Raw genomic sequence first — 18,122 nt, 5'->3', positions numbered from 1 at the left:
ATTTAACTATCCAAAGTATGACTAGATATTGGAAAAGGCTCAACAATACAAAGGAATTACAATCATGTCAAATACTATGATATAGGCAACCACTCAATGCAATTTTTAAACTCGAAAACTGCATCAACATACGAGAATCAGAATCAGATAGAACATGAAATAGAACTCAAATCTCATTGAACAAAACAACAAACAAACGGGTATATTTTAGTTTATGCAAAGTCAATCATCACTTATTCACTAATATCATTACAAAAGAATAAAATTACAATGCTTTTCACCCAGCTATCCGAAAGAAACCACTAAATGTTTACCTCTGACATGTGAAGCATGGCCATTAACACCCAATTCCACAACAGCTGACTTCTCTTTCACCAAATCATCTTCTTCTTTAATCCCATTGTCGAGATCTTCATCAGAATCCAAAGTGAAATTCCCCCCGTTACTATCCATTAGCTGTATTTCGGCCCCTAATGGCTTATACCGCAAACCATCCCCTGAAGCACCAACAGCAACACCATTTCTTTTGCCAATAAGCGATAACATCCCAACAACCAGAACCACAAGCAAAGCAAGATGGCAATTGAATTGCAATGTGGCAATAGACCTTGCTCTATGATAATCAGGGTGACTTCTGCATTTAATAGTATAATTCCCTCTACTTTTTTCATGTAAGCTACATCCATGAACCATCAAATTAGTGTAAAATGAAAATCCCATTTGCACAAACCATGTTCCGTGTAAAATCAACCCAATACCTCGTACCGATTTCGAGTAAATGGACCTCTTAGATCTCAATTCTAACATTGTTGAAACCACACAAATTGCTATGGGAACACATAAAAGATCAAAATATCTATTCTCAATCCCACTTGTATCCTTTCTTTGCAAGTAATACAACAAAAATTCTTCAACAAAAGCTAAAAGCAGAACTAATTCAAGAACAGAATCAGGCCAAAAGTATGAACCTTTCTTATTATTTAAAAGACCCAAAGCAGAGTAAAGCAAGAAGAGCAGAGCAAGTGAGAGCATTTGTAACTGGAGCACCGTACCCACCCGATCCTTTGAACTGAAAGCATCAAAGATTGAAACCACAGAATTCAAGAAAATCAAAAGGGAAAAGATTGATACAAAGATGAAAGATGGTGATGAAGAAAAAGGGTTCTCTTTAGTTTTAGAAATAGAGGCAGATTTGATCTGGGTTGAAAGTGAAGAAGAAGATGGAGTTGGAAACGGGTTTACGGTTGGGTTTAAGGAGTTGATGAATTCCCAGAACCCGATCAAGATGAAACCAACGCCGGCAACGCCGTAATTGAAAAATCCCATCTTTTGTTGTTGTTGTTGTAGTAAAATGTTGAAGCTTGAAAGGGCTCTTTTTTGGGTTTTCTTTTTTCTCTCTTTGAATCTGTGACAATTTTTCTTTTTTTGCTTTCTCTTTGAAGAATTCAAGATCTTTGAGACGGCTCCCTTTTATTTTCTTTTTCCTTTTTCTTTGCTCTGCTTTTCTTTGGAAAATCAGAGTCTAGAATACTGGAAACAAGACAAACAGTCATTCGTGGCTGCCGGTTGTTTGATGTCCCAATCCGATTTCTGGTACTCTTGACTTTTCCTATTTCGGTTTTTTTAGGTATAATGATAAATCTAGTACCTGATATTTATTCATTTTATCATTTTTGTCTTTAAAAAATTTTATGATTATGTAAAATAAAATTTTTTGTTTGAAATTGAACTACAATTAGCAAGAAAAATTGATTCATTTAATAATAAATTGACTAGTTTAACACAATCCCTACAATATAAGCATATCTAAAGTAATTTAACAAAAAAATCTTAATATCTACGTATCTATACTATTATAAAACCATTATTAAGTTTATGTTATTAATTAACCAAGTGTTAATTAGGAAAAAAATTAAAAACCCCTTTTAAAATTTTTTAAGGGTAGTAATTGTGGTTCAATGAAAGAATACTTTTTATGAATATATTTTTATATTATTTTTTCTTTCATTCACATTATACCTCAAAGAGGTAATTTTTTAACCATTGTAGTTTTTCAAAGTAGGTAATTTTTTCTGTCTAATTTTGCATTCCATCTCTTTACTTTGTGAAAATTAAGAAACTAATCTTTTTTATTTTAATTCGTCAAAATTTGGTCCTTTGATATTTCAAGAACTAAGCATGCACCAACATTATGAGCACAACCAGCTATCCAAACACCATCATGATTCTGCACAACACTATCAAGTCAACAACCGCACATTCAGACTCTTCATTCCTAGCCCCTTCTGTATTTACTTTCAACCAGCTGATGTTCAGCTTAATCCAATGAACAATTGTAAGAGCCCTCGTGCATCCCCCGTCCAATCGTAGGTGACTGCTCAAGTTGTGCATACCTGCTATTAGCCCAAAGTCGGCGCGTTTGGTGTATGAGACAGCCCCCACAACAGAATCAACATCGAAAATACCTCTATTTTGTTCCTTCCAAATGCACCAGCAAAGTGCAGCAAAAAAGCAGTCCCAATTATTCGAGTCAAAAGGGAACCGAGAGGGATCAGTAATGTTCACATCCAACCACTCAGCAAATGGCGAGTTCAGAAATTCATGAACCTCATCAAGGCGTATAAGAAACATCCAAATTGACATAGCCGGGTAGCAAAAAACACAGAATATGATCAATAGTTCAATTGGATCCCCACATGCAACAAACCGAGCATCCATTGCAATATGTCTGTGAACCCGAATCCTATTCGCTAACAATTTATTCTGGAAAGGTAGCCAAAGAAATACCTTATTCGTTGAGGGCACGCCGGCTGCCACTCCGCTGCCATATTTTATTGGGGACCTAGTCATTAGAAGAGGTTAAATGCTTATAAGCCGTTTTCGTAGTAAATTTGTTGATCCCAACGCCACCCAGGAAAATCATTAACATCCCATCCACGCGAAGGCTTCTTAGTAGTTATACGATGAACAACTTTTGATAGAAGAGACCGAAAACAATCCCAATCCCCACTACTATTAGTCATTGTGGCAATAGGAACTAGTGACAATGGAATAAGATTCGAACGGGACAAAAATTGAAAAAGCGGGCCACATTTCAGAATCCATCAATCCCTTCAAAAATCCACCATTAATCCATTACCAACATTCTAGACAATCTCGTTCCGTACCTCATCCCAAATGTTACTAACATCCTTCCATATTCAAGAACAATTTGTAGCATGAAAGGAACTTGGGATAACAACATCTCATTTATAATTGGCCCGGAAAACTTGAACCCAAAGCTGATCAGGTCAAAAAATTAGATTGAATCCCAACTTCATTAAGAAAGCCTCATTCTGTTTCCTTAGATCCTTGAACCCAAGACCCCTTCCTTGCATTGGCTTGCATATATCCTTCCAGCTTACAAGAGACAAACCTAGTTTGTTCTCCGTGTGCCCCCCCTCCCCAAAAAAAAATAACAATAAAAATAAAAAGTTGCGAGTACACTCTTTTTAGGACAATAGTCGATTGCATAGAATACACCGGGATAATTGCCCGAATTGAGTTCGCAAGAGTAATCTGTCCTGCAAAAGAGAGGATCTTAGCCTTTCAGCCAAAAAGCTTTTGTCGAATGTTGGCAATATTGTAATCAAAAGTAGATTTTGTAACCCTACGATGCAGAAAGTCCTCAATAGAAGAAAAACCTAACCCTATAGAGATGACCCCCCTCAATTATAATGAAACATTCTTTAAAAAATAAATTTGTGTTTTTTTGCATATTGACATTATGACCAGAATGGATGCAAAATTCCTCAACTATCGATCAAATTACTCTTATTTGATCCATTGATGCCTCACTAAACTAAATAAGGTCATCAACAAAGTAATGATGAGAGATGTTTGGACCATCCCTCAAAAGTTTAACCAACTTTCGTTGTCCCCGACTCACCTCATTAGAGATAGCTTAGGCCAACCTCTAATGCAAAGCATAAACAAATATGGTGAAAGGGGATCTTCTTGATGGATTCCCTATTAAGGCTTAAACTTATTCCACAGCACACCATACCAGACAATTTGCATTTACGTGGATCGAATACAGTGCATAATTACATTCCAAAGTTGATGTGATCCTAACCTTTACCAAAGTATCATTGATGAAATCTCAATCTAATCTGTCATAGGTCTTCTCTACATCAATTTTGATGGTCATCCATCCAACTTTACTAGCCTTTTTACGCATGGAATGTATAATCTCTTGAGCAATAATGATATTATCTGTTTTGCACCACCCAGAGACAAAACTCAACAGGTTCAGGAGCACCCAATTGAGCATAAATGGTTTCAACCTATTGACAATTACTTTTGCTACAACTTTATACAATACCGTACACAAGTGTATCGAACAAAACTATTAAATTGTTTCAAGAATCTTCTTCTTCGAAATAAGCAAGAGAAGGGTCTTGTTAACCTATTCATTCAGTTGCCCTCCCTCCATAATACACCTGACAAACTCACAAGCACTCTCCCCAACCATGTTCCAATTATGTTGACAAAAAAGAGCATGCAAACCATCAATTCCAAGAGCCTTTAATGGTTCCATTTCAAATACAACATTTTTTACTTCCTTATCGGATACCATGGAGTGCAAATTATCCATATCATATTGTTCTAACCGACAAAAACTATTTCGCACTTGGTAATTGCTCATGATACACTGATCCTTCATGAACAAATTAGGATAAGATAGAGTAGTTTTCTACTATAAAATCTCCTGATCCCTACACTATGATCCATCAATAAGGTTCAACGACTTAATAGTAATAGTCCCTCGACGATTAACAGTGCCAATATGAAAAAAAAATAAAAACAAGTATTTCGATCACCATTAATTATCCATTTATGGTGGGACTTTTAGAACCAGAGGCTCTTTTTTTAGGCAAGCACATAATCTAACTCCATCTTCAATTGATGCTTTAAATTTAAAAGGAAGCTAGATGAAGAATGATCTAACTTACTTTCAATACCACGAATCCTTGCCATTAGCTTCCTTTTCTTTGTTCTAGTATGCCCAAAAACATCATGGTCCTATTTTCGAACATTTTTGGTGAAAATTGTGATATTCTGCAGAATATCCTTAGAAGTACTCCAAGTTTGTTTGAGAAAATCCCAAACTCTAGGTGTTGTTTGAAAACACCACGACATACGAATGTTGAGCAGAGAATTAACACAAAATATCAAGAATTAAGGCAGCTTAACTACAAGTGTGACAAGTCAATTGTAATAGCTCATTTTCGGTAAAATCAAAACAGTGTTTCAATACCACAAATCCAATTCCGAAAAAAAATTATTTTAATATTATTTTATGATCTACAGTATGATAATAATGTCGTATGAAAATTTCATAAAGAAATTTTACTGATTATATGTTTAATTAGATAAAGGACCAAATTGCACAAAGTGTAAAAGTTGAGTTCTAATAGCTAAAGGGATTAAATAGATATGGAATTCAAAAGTTGAGGTCCTTAAATGGTAATTGCTTAGTTGTTAAGGATGATGATTCGTCCATGGAAAATAAAATAAAGAAAAGGATGGAATTGGAAAGTGAAATAATAAAAGATGATAAATGATAAAAAAAAATGAAAATATCATCAATGTTATCATCTTCTTCCCCAAAAATACATGGAAACCCTAGGAAAGAGAAACTAAGCTTGGCTTAATTGAGTAAGTAATATTGTCCCATTTTTAGTAATTTTTATATTTTTAAGATCAGAATAGCTTAATCTATCTATTTTGGAGATTAATTTGTAAAGATATCAAAGTATAGAAATTTTTCCATGGATCTAAATGCTGAAAATTTGAAATTTATGATAGAAAATGAAAGGTTTTTGATGGATAAACAACTTTTGTAAAGTGAATTTTGATGAAATTATGATTTTAGGACTAAATTGTAAAGTTGTAAAATTCAAGGAAAATTTTTTAATTTTATGAAATACATGGGCTGTAAATTTTATATGTAAAATTTGTGTAGGCTTGAAATAAGGATTAGATTGCATGAAATTCATTTTCCAAGCCTAGGGACTAAATTATCATTAATTAAAAGTTTAGAGGCAAAATGGTAATTTTTCCTAGTATGTGAATTGGACTGAATTGAGTATGAATTGGATTAAATTGATGTTAAATTTACTCGTATAGATCCGGATAGACCAAATTCAGAGTTAGAGCGAGAAAAAGAGAAAGTGTCGAATTAGTAGATTTTACGTACACGAACATTTATTAAGATAAGTTCGTGTAACTAAATCGTGTTTATTTTTATGCTTGAATTTAGTGTAGTATGTCTTTATATGAATTATATAAATGTTATAAATGTATGAAATAATCACTTGCCCGTTAATGTTCAGAAAATGATAAGTTCCGTTTGAATAATGAAATTCGACAAATACATGATTTCCCATATTGAATATGGTCTTGCACATGTTGCGAACAGAATATAACTCGGACGAGCAATCCTATTATAAGCCTCTCGAGTATCCTGTTATATATTTCCTGCGAGCATCCTGATCGGTAGTGATTCTGTATGTGTTGCGCACTACCACAACTCTTTGTGAGCGTCCTGTTACATAATTTGATCAATTGTGATCCAGCATTTATTGCGGACACAAGCGCAGCTCTTCGTGAGCATCCTGGTATAGGCTTTTATGAGCTTTCTGACATAGCTCGCTTGAACTTCTTGTTAAGCTATCCGGAGCTCTTGTTACATGGCTCTTTGTAAACATTCCTGATAGGCTCTTCGAGAGCTTCCTGATTAAAAGTTCTTTGTGGACTTCCTGTTATAAAATCTTATAAGTTTCTTGGTATAGCCCAAATAAGCTTCATGTTACATGGCTCACATGACCATCCTGATATATGGCTCGAGAGCGTGCTTCCTGATTATGTGCCCTTATGGGTACCCCTGAATATGAATTGACGATTTCTGATTTGTACACTTCAAGTGTACTACATGTGTATCTATCGATATTTCAAATAAATTCAACAGGTAAAATCCTGACATAAGAAAATATGAACACGAAATGAATTTTTACATATATTTGCCTGAAATACATGAAAATGATGATACATGATATATGGAAGTATGAGATAGCGATATATGAACATGGAACTTGTTTGATGAATATGTTCATCTAATATTATAGATTTGTGCACTTCGAGTGTATTTTCTCGGGTTTCTATTGATAATTTAATTGATTTAATGATCAAAATCCTGACATGAAATTGTCGAAACCATCCCTTTTTTAGATATTTTAAAATTTTAAATTTAATGAAAATAAGGGGGAATCGACTTTTGAAAAACAAATACATGGAGTCGCCACCGATCTTTTTGTTTTGGTGTGATCGGGTCACCTAAGAATTTGGTTATTTTAATAAAACATTTTTGGTTTACTAAAACAACGATTCTGGTCTACGAGAATATGAGAAAACGGGCTCGGGAGTTGGTTATGTATGAGGAAGGATTAGCACCCTCATTACGCCTAAAATTGGTACCAAATTGATTAAATACTGTCCTTATGTCTAAAATTAAAAATGTTTTTGAAATGTGGTTCTTTTTAATAACATTTGAATAACCCGAGTTGGTGGCCAAAAATCTTCTTGTTTCGATGTCCAAAAGTTTATAATTTAAAATTAACAAAAGGATGTCCAACTATTTGGTCCAACGAAAAACCGAAATCTAGCACAGTAGGGCACGATTCCTCGAATTCCCAAACATCGAACATTGCCTCACCTTAGAAAGTACGAGTGAAATTCCGAAGAGATATTCGATTATTTTTAACAAATGAAAAAGCGCAACCCAGCACAATAGGGCAGGATTCTCAAATCGCCAAACATCGAACCTCGCCTTCGTTTTGAAAGGTTTTTAATAAGCAAGCGTGAAAACCTAAAGGAATATTCGATTGTTTTGAGCAAATGAGAAATCACAACCCAGCACGATAGGGCATGATTCCCGAATTGTCAAACACCGAGTATTGCCTCCGTTTTAAAGGATTTTTAGAAGACACGAGTGAAATTTTGAAGGGTCATTTGATTATTTTGAGCAAACAAGAAATTGCAACCCAACACATTAGGGCACGATTCCGCGAATTGCCAAATATCAAACCTCGCCTTCGTTTTAAAGAATTTTTTTTTAAAGATATGAGTGAAATTTTGAAGGGATATTCGATTATTTTGAGTCAACGCGAAATTGCAACCCAACACGTTAGGGCACGATTCCACGAATTATCAAGTATCGAATATCGCATTCGTTTTAAACAATCGTGAACTAGCTTAAAGCATATTAATTTGATTTGAAATAAGACGAAATTAATCATAAAAATTGGGTTTTATAAAACCACATTTCAAAAGTCAAGTAAAAAACGATGAATGTGGTAAACATGCACATGAGATACAATCGGTTAACTAACTAAAAATTAAGTACTAACCTAAAAATGCAACTCGATTACAATAGTGCATGGAGGATAATTGATATAATAATACAATGACAAAAATGATAATATAACAATCATTCAAACAAAACAATACATACAATAATATGCCACAATAATATACATCACATGATATAGAATAGCCAATGCAAGATATAAAAACAACGTGGCAATTAGAAACCAATGCGCTATAAAACGATTCTAAAATAATAACGAATAAATAGACTGATACATAAGTTGACAAATTTGCATGAAAACTATGGATAGCTATATGATTTTTGGAACAGATATTATAGAATAAAAAATTGAATCAAATTGCACGTAAAATGTTTTAAACACGAATTTATTTAGAAGTTAACAAAACATATGATAGTAAAAAAAATTATATAAAAAACTACATGACAAAACATAATGCCCAAAAACGTACATATAAATTTTAAGTTGGCCTAAAAACCACATGTACCCTTATACCAAAACATTTAAATGATAGGCTATAAAAACACATAAGTAATATAATGTAAAGAAATATTCGAAAATAATAATTTTAGAATTACAAAAGGAAGTTTCTAAAAATAATTTCATATATATACATAAAGAGAATATTAAAAAAAAATCATAAAACAAAAAGTATTTTAAAATAAAAAAATCTATTGAAATAATAAGTATATGGATATGTATACCTATGAATTTAAAAGAGAGTATATGCAAATTTATATAGAAATGATAATGTGCATAGGGCTAAATTAATTTTATTATAAATTAAACGATAGATTTAAAAAATATGCTTATGAGTGAAAAATATATATATGTAGAATGTATACGTATATAAATAAAATCTAATTAAAGTAGATTTAGAAATATATATCAAATACGTGTACTAATATAAGTGAGCGTAAAAATAATGCAAACTTTATGCGAAACAAATGTACAAAACATGTTAGAATAACAAAAAATATATATACCAAAATACATGGATTGAGTCAAAAATCATTATATACATGCAAATACATTAACTTTGTTATAACATATGTATATGTATAATAATATAAAGGAAATAAATATTTAAAGAATGCGAAATATGATAATAATATTACAAAAAAACGACTCTACAAAAATGAAGAAGCAATTATCAAGATTAATTAAAATGTACAAATAAAATAAAATAAAAAAGGGTATAAAATAAAAGGACTCGATTAAAATTAAACTAAAACACATGGGGTAATTAGAAAATAAAACAGTAATGATAAGAGGACCAACATCCAACGCGCAAAAACATCTAGGGACTAAAGCTGGCAATATACCAGATCCCAAAACGTATAGTTTAGAAGCGGGTTAGATTGCAAACGGATGTAAGTTACAAGGCCAAATTTAAAACAAACAAGACAAGAACATGGGCTGATTTAAGTATGGCGCGAAAGGGGAGGGACTTGTGCTACAAATAACCCTTCACCGCGCAGACACGCGGGTCTCGAGGGTTAGGAGACAGATCGGGTCGGGTGTGATGTCAATGCGACACCGTTTGAAATGCCATTAGTTGGAGGTCCTATAAAAGGGCTCAATCAGCAGATTAGGCCGAACCCCAAACCCTAGCCTCCATTTTTGCTCCCCTCAATCGAACCTTGACCCTCCATCTGCCATGTCAATCCTCCGCGATGAACGGAGATCGGCCTGTTCGAGTCTCCAGGTGGTTTTCTTTCCGCCTTCCACTCCCCTCGGACCCCGATTTCAACGAAGCAGAGGAGATCTCACGGCGTATTTACGAGGTAAGATTTCATTCCCTCTCCCTTTTATACACCCAAAACGCAAAATAACAAAAGAAATTCCAGGAAGAATGAAACTAAGCCAAGAAGAAAAGGAAAAATCTCAGAAATTTTGAATCGGATCACCTTCTTGCAATTGCTTTTTGAATTTTTTTCCAGTATCTGTTTAGTATGCGTGTATTGCATATTGTGTATTCATTCCTAAACGTGTGTACCCGATTACAAGATTCAAATCTGGCTTTATAGCCGAAAAAGAAAGAGGAAAAATTAACGAAAATAAATAAAAATACAATAAATTCCTTTTGTTTGCACTTGTTGTTGTTTTTGTTTGTCTTCTTGCAGGCACGGGTGCGCGCTGGCGTGTGTACGGGAGCCATGCTGGCTTATGGAGGCTTGGCGTGGTTGCTGGAGGCGTCGTACGAAGCAAGGCTGGGGGTTGTACGGCGCCTGGAGGCTGCGGTACTAGGGTTGCTGAAGTCTTTTGGGCCATTTGGGCCTCGTGACTTTGGATAACTAGGCTAGGGTTTTAATTGACTAGTGGGCTGTTTGGGTCTTTGGGCTTGTAATAAGACATTAATTAATGGACTTTGGTTTATTTATTTATTTATTTATTATTTTATATGTATATATGTGTTTGGGGTTTTAGCAGGCCCGGGCCAAAATTGGTCACTACAGAAATAATTTGAACTTGAGACAAAATATTATGAAAATGTACTTGAAATACATGGGTATGAATTATATATATTATTTGAATTCATGATGTGGAAAGTATATGTATATAGGAGTTTGGTTGTTATTGAGCCCATACATGTTTCTTGATGTTTATATGAGATAGTATGACTTAGAAATGAACTATTACCTGTATGTACATGAAGTACATGGAAATGACATTACCTGATATTATGATGTATGAATTGGTTGTTACATGAATGTGGATCATGCTTGATGACTTTGTTCATCTATGATTAAGGACTATTATATGTGATTACTTGGCTAACATGATGAGGATACGTGTTTAGGGCTTGTGATAAAATTGGTTGATAGTGCCTTGCATGTTTATTTTGAACATACATATATGGTAAGTTATTTACCATGTTATACAAACTTACAAAGCATTTCATACTTACTCTATTTTATTTTCCCTTGTTCTATAGTAATTCGGAAACTCGTTGGATTGAAAGCATCGGTGGAAATCACTCACACTATTCATTGGCCCATCTTGGTATATATGGTAAATTAATTATGGTTATAATGGCATGTATTGTTGGAAAATTTGGACATCACATATATAATAAGGATAATTACATGTTATTATTTACTATCATGATAGGTTAGCCCAAATTAAAAGTGATCTAATTTGGTTAGAATTTTATTGGGCTTTTAATTATTAAATAAAGTATGGGTCAAACATGTGTAGATACTCTTCTAATCAAATTCTAATTAATGATGGGCTAATTAGAATTTGATTAGAACTAATATGCTAAGGTTATAAATATTAGGGTTATAGTCCCCAAATTATACACAAGATATCTTTTCTAATATCCCATCATTAGGAAAGAGAGAGCATATATTCTTTGAATTTCTTGTGTACTAATTTGGAAGATCAAATCCCCAAGTTCCAGAAAGTTTCAAGAAATCCATGGATTCAGGTACGTTTTCGCATCTAGTTTTGTTCTTGATTTATTCTTAATGATTTGACATAACAGATCCTGGTTTATTAAGTTATATTATGATTTATTTTATAAATTCTAACATGTATAGGTTAATTAGCTAATGTTGGCATGTAAATCTTTAGGCTATAAATTAGCTAATGTTGGCATGTAAATCTTTAGGCTATAACTAGCCATTGGAATAGCTTGTGATGAACATGTTTTGATATGTATAAATGAGGCTATAACATGTTGGGTGTGTGCTTAAATGATTGATTGATAGAAATCATGTTGGCATATTGAAAATTAATTCTAACATATTTGGTAAAATATGAATATAGGTGAATTCAATAAGTTAAGTAAGTTTGTATATTTAATTAAATGATGGTAAAGTGTCATTTGGGGTGTTTAAGAGCACATTAGTTGTATGTGATGATATGTCATGCATAAGACTTGGTTTTGACTTGAATTAATTGTTTTAAAATGGCATGTGAATATGTTTAAGTATTGGTGTAATAGGAAGACAAATTAGGTGAGAAATGTGGCTTGGAAAATAACTTATTTTTGTCCATACGGGTAGAGACACGGGCGTGTGTCTCAGCCATGTGTGACACACGGCTTAGCACATGGGCGTGTGACCTGGCCATGTGTCCCCTACATCTTTAAAATGTCAAAACAGAATGCTCAGAATTGATCACACGGCTTAGCACACGGGCGTGTGGCTTAGCCGTGTGACCCCTGCACCTACACACGGTCTAGCACGCTGGTGTATGACCTGATCCTGTGACCCAAGTCAGAGACTTACACGGCCTGATACACGGGTGTGTCCCTGGTCGTGTGAACCACACAGGCGTGTGTCCCCTGCACTTAGGAAAAATTTTGAGATTTCGTAAAAGTTTCTATGTGAACTCGGTTTAGTCTCGACTCGTTTCAAATGCATGTTTTGGACCTCGAGGGTTCATATAAGGGACTTTATGATTAATTTCCAATATGAATACTATATGATATGGAATATTTCTTATTTTATCTGTAAATTATGGTAATGTTCTATAACCCTGTTTCGATGACAGATTCGAGTTAAGGGTGTTACAGGAGTGTTCCAAAGATTGAACTCAAGGGATTGTCAAATTGGTAAATGTGTTTATCAAATTAATTATGAGTTAAGCAATTACTAATCTAGTTAAGTCAAAATTTATTTGTGCAACCAAATAAAATAAGACTTAAGCTATATCTAAATTAACAAATAAAAATGCCAAACTAAATTTCTTCCTTTTTATTAGAAACAATGCAAATAGATTGAAATGATGGTCAAATGATTCATGGATTACTAACTAAGCTAATAAACATATGATTATTATATTATTTCCACTCTTAGCTAAGAATCTCCTATTGGTCTTATCCTAAACTAAAAGATATCACCTAAGCTATTCTTTTAGTCTTATTTAGGCGTATAGATCTCCTCATGACCTTACTATTTGACACAAACGTATCAAAGTCCTACATGATAAAGTCTCCTCTCGGTCTTGTCTATCTAAATCTTTCACTAGAGGCATCAATTCTAGTGTAATATGCAATTTAATATACTTGAACAAACAACTAATCAAGGAATAGATTAACTTTGTTAAGTAACTCAATCATCAATCAACCAATAAAATAATTTAGCACATAATTAAATTTAAATTCCACAAAAGCATTTTAGCAAACACATGATAGGCGTAAAATATAAAAGATAAGGGTTGAGAAAATACTCATTAATATATAAAAATCCAATGAAGCGTAAGATTTGAACCCATCTTCATGCAAAAGGTTCTGGCAAAAATGAAGAAACAAAAATACTACAACAAGAAGAAAAGAAAAAAAAAGAGAAGCAAAATGAAAGCCTAAACTAAGAAAAGAATAGTAAAACTTATGTAATGTGCAACCTATTTCTCTACACTAGCCTTGCCACCCAAATAGTTTATATAAGATGGTATTTATGGGCCAAAAATATATTTGACCTAACATTGACAATTATGCCCTTTAAATGGAAATGCTTAAGCTTGTTTAGACACAAAATTGCCCCTATAGTTTTTCACCCATCAAACTTCGGTGTCGCGACATCCATTGCAATGGGAATGAGCTTGACTTGGGGGCACTTGGTGTCGCAACATAGCCTTGATGGTGTCGCAACCTCAACGATAGTGGCAATTGCGTTTCTTCACATCAACAATTTGCTTGGAGTTGCGACCTCAAAAGTTTGTAGTTGTAACTTTGAGGCTCGATGTTGTGACACCACATGCTTAATATCGCGACTTAAACGAAAAGTTGCTCAAAGTTGAGTTTTTGTTGAAGTTCACTTCCTTGAAGTGATAGAGGGTTAGTGTCGAGACCTACATACACCGATGTTGCAACCCCTACAACAATTAAGGTCCTCTTTGATGTGTGGCCTCAATCATCTCCCTACACAAGCTTAAATCAATCATTAGAATCTCCAATGACAGTTTTTTTTTTCAATTTGGGTCTCAAAAAAGGTAAAATATAAGAAAATTTATCATTAACATTAAAAGCTAATAATCGATAAACTACTTGAAAACAAGTTCATTACATACTCAAGAGATCCTAATTTGACATATCAAATCAAGGCAAACCATTGTTACCATGCAGCTATAAACCAAAAAAGGTCTTTGACCATGCGATCTTAGATCCTGCCCAGTTGATGATAAATCGGCCGATGATCAGACCCAACATGTGCCAAGTGTTGTATATAAGAGTTCGAAAATTCCAACACACATTATTCATTGCCAATACATCTATTTAGTCTTTGTTGCAAATTCCCTTGAGACTACGTGAAAGCAGGACTAGAGAACCTAAAATCATGCAAGTTCAGATCGAATAAGAAATTGAAGAAACATTGATAAATAGCAAATAGTCGATCCCCCATGTCACTCAATAGTAGACACAATAGCATTGAAATCCCTATCTAACACCCATGAAGTATTTGATGAAGGGGAAAACAAGGCAATTGACTCCAAAGGTCATTCCTTATCGTAGGGTTAAGGCTACCATAAACCACTATTAAAATAAAAATGGATCACATGCCAACGCCAACACACTTCACATGAACATATTGGTTTGACATAGGCAAAACCTTAAGTTGCATACCTAGCCTCCACAACAACCAGATCCCACCAAAAAAGTCATACGTCTCAACTCGAAATGAAGACTCATACCCAGTCCTATGCATAACGCCATCAACTTTATCTTCATGCACTCAAGTCTCCAGTAGTGCAATGACAAACAACTTATGCTTAGAAACAAACATTTTTAAAACTCAATTGATTTTAGGGCTTGCCGCCTTTTGGCAATTCCAAAATAAGGCATTCATAAAAATATACAAACAAGAAAAATTACCTCACTGGCTACTAGTAAGATTAGCAATGTCATCATCTTCAACAATAGCATCCCCAACAACACATTTAGAATCGGAATCAACTACAGGAATATTCGTTGGAAAATTTTCTTTCTTAACATTATCCAATATGCCACTTTGTTAATGAGAAAATATCATATAGTTAAGGACATATAAATAAATATCGTAAATAAATTTAAACCTAATTAAAAAATAATTACAATTTTTGGGCATAGTACTAGAAAAGGCCCATTTCTTAAATTATTTATAGAAATGGGCTGCTCCAAAAAATAATAACTGGAATGGACTAAAAATACTAAAACGCGTTGACGTGGATGCGTTTTCACGGAAAAGCGCAAAAAAGCACGCTGACAAGGACGCAGTTTGCCCCGTGTTAGCAAAAGCACATTGACATGGACGCGCTTTTGCTCGTACTTGGACAAAATTTTCAAAAAAGGTTATTTTTTAAAATATTAAAAAAATAAACCATTTTTTTAAAAAATTACAAGAATAAGACTTTATAAAGACCTAAAGTGACAATATCATTTCTTTTTTTATTTTAAGGTGCCACAAATTAATATGGAAACAAATCTTACAAAATAGATCTTTATATAAACCCAAAGTCTCATTTCCCTTATTTTCTTAAGTAATATGGAATCTGAGATATGTATATATATAAAGTCATGAATATGTTTGCAACTTGTTCCTAGACAATGTGGGATTCCTTCCTCTTTTAACTAACAACATAAGATTAAAGACTATACTGTATTTTATATATTTTCTTACAAAACAATTTCTATTTTTTTTATATTTTGTTAACATTTTCTCATATTATAAAATTATCTTTTGAGATCTTTAATCTTATTGCATTTTAGAATTGTTAGCATATACAAAAGGACTATTAAAAAAAAGAACAAATTGCACATATGAAAATCTTCTTTTCAATTTTAAATATTTAAAGTTAATATCCATGCAATTCTAATTTTTAAAATAATTTTCCTTTATTTCAATTTACAAGTTATACTTTTAATTTTTTATTATTTATTTTATTTTATGTTATGAGTGTTTGATTAATAAATAAATGGTGAATATTTGGTACTCAAATAGTATATTATTTTTGTAATTTTTAAAAATTGATTTCTCATTTTTTAAATATTTATTTTTAAAATATTTTACTATACTCGTTAATTTTTTAATCCTAATTTAATTTAATTTTCATCATCTAATGAATGTTGATAAATTTATTTCAGATGTATTTTGACTATATAGATAATCCATTTAAACGTAGTATATAATTATGTTAAATAAGTTTTCTTATAGATCGAAATATATGATATACATAAAATATAATAATTGTTTTTCATATTTTTTTATCTAGATTAAATTACATCAGTAGTCACTTAACTATGATCTTTTTTCCTATCGAATTATAAAAACTTATAAAATGATCACTCAACTATTAGTATTTTTTTAATATTTTATTATACTCATTTTATATTTTATAATTTTTGTACTTATAGAGTTTAGAAATTTTATTTATAATGTAATAAATGTTAACTTTTTGCAGAAAAAATTTAAACTCTAAAAGTAAAAAATATATAAAATATAGTGTAGTCTTTGATCTTATAATTGTTAGGTAAAAGAGGAAGGAATCTCACATTGTCTAAGAACAAGCTGCAAACCTATTCATGAATCTATATATACACATATCTCACATTACATATTGCTTAAGAAAACAAGTGAAATGAGACTTTGGGTCTATATAAAGATCTGTTTTGTAAGTTTTATTTCCACATTAATTGGTGACACAAAAAAATAGAATAAAATAATGCTACCACTTTGGGTTTTTATAAAGGCTTATTTTTATAAATTTTTAAAAAATTGGTCTCTTTTTGTAATATTTTAAAAAAATGATCTTTTTTGAAAATTTAATCCGAGCAAGGGCAAAAGTGCATCCACGTTAATGTACTTTTGTTGACACATGACAAAACGCGTCACCGTCAACGCACTTTTTTGTGTTTTCCACCAAAAACGCATTCACGTTAGTGCATTTTAGTGGTTTTAATCTATTTCAGTAATTATTTTTTTGGAACGACTCATTTCCGTAAATAATTTAGGAAATCGACATTTTCTGGTACTATGCCCATAATTTTTTTTCATCTACTTTTTTGTTTATGGACAATTGTTTTTCATCTACTTTTTTGTTTATGGACGACTTATCTATGATTTTTACCCTTGATTCACTTCCATAAAATTCTTCTTTCATTCTAAACCAGACATCATTTTGCAGTTCATATTTTCAACAAAAACATTACTCAAGCCAATGCACCTAAAATCATTATTTTAAAATCCAAATAAAAAATATAATTTTATTGATGTACAAGCACTATTTAGTTCTATATTATTAAACTGGAGAACATAAATATGTTTGATACATCCTCAATAAACTATTAAACTTGTAACACCCCTTACCCGGTCTGGTCAGGTTGCTGAACCCGAGCTATGGAATGTTACTGCAATTACCCAAATAGATCACGTTTAAGTTAAGCTCAAAATTCTGATTAAACAATAAAATACTTCATAAACCATGCCAAATATGATTTACAAACTAAACTGAGTCTCAAACTAAACTGAGTCTCAAATGAGCTTACGAAAGCTTTTAAGCCAACCCGAGAACAAATAAAGATCAAACTGGAAATGTTTCAAAAAGAAGAAAAAAATTGTAAACAGGGGTCACACGACCGTGTATTCAAGCCGTGTACCTCATTGTGCCCATGTGGATCCTAAATGTGCCTTCTTATACAAGTTTTCAACTCAACTTTACAATTAGATCATACATATGCATTTAACCATATTTAAACCTATTCCAAGC

At 32.6% G+C, this 18,122-nt stretch overlaps 2 protein-coding genes and 1 long non-coding RNA gene across 3 annotated transcripts; 1 reads left to right on the top strand and 2 right to left on the bottom strand.

The window, feature by feature from the left end:
* Positions 1-150: 150 nt before the first annotated feature.
* LOC107959827 (uncharacterized) lies at positions 151-1,607 on the bottom strand. The gene has a single exon (XM_016895981.2). The coding sequence runs from the start codon at positions 1,324-1,326 to the stop codon at positions 286-288; it is 1,041 nt and encodes a 346-aa protein (XP_016751470.1). The 5' UTR covers positions 1,327-1,607; the 3' UTR covers positions 151-285.
* A 598-nt stretch (positions 1,608-2,205) lies between these two features.
* LOC107960974 (uncharacterized) lies at positions 2,206-2,718 on the bottom strand. The gene has a single exon (XM_016897220.1). The coding sequence runs from the start codon at positions 2,716-2,718 to the stop codon at positions 2,206-2,208; it is 513 nt and encodes a 170-aa protein (XP_016752709.1).
* A 7,025-nt stretch (positions 2,719-9,743) lies between these two features.
* On the top strand, positions 9,744-10,970 carry LOC107959825 (uncharacterized). Its single transcript, XR_001700977.1, has 2 exons — positions 9,744-10,216; positions 10,556-10,970. It is a non-coding gene; the product is annotated as an uncharacterized lncRNA (long non-coding RNA).
* The last annotated feature ends 7,152 nt before the right edge of the window (positions 10,971-18,122 follow it).

Source organism: Gossypium hirsutum, chromosome A05 (assembly GCF_007990345.1).
Source record: "Gossypium hirsutum isolate 1008001.06 chromosome A05, Gossypium_hirsutum_v2.1, whole genome shotgun sequence".
NCBI classification, from domain to species: domain Eukaryota; kingdom Viridiplantae; phylum Streptophyta; class Magnoliopsida; order Malvales; family Malvaceae; genus Gossypium; species Gossypium hirsutum.
This window is presented reverse-complemented; position numbering and strand designations above follow the sequence as displayed.

Excerpts from the sequence above, each read along its gene's own strand:
- LOC107959827 (XM_016895981.2), bottom strand. The coding sequence starts at position 1,326 with ATGGGATTTTTCAATTACGGCGTTGCCGGCGTTGGTTTCATCTTGATC.
- LOC107960974 (XM_016897220.1), bottom strand. The coding sequence starts at position 2,718 with ATGGATGCTCGGTTTGTTGCATGTGGGGATCCAATTGAACTATTGATC.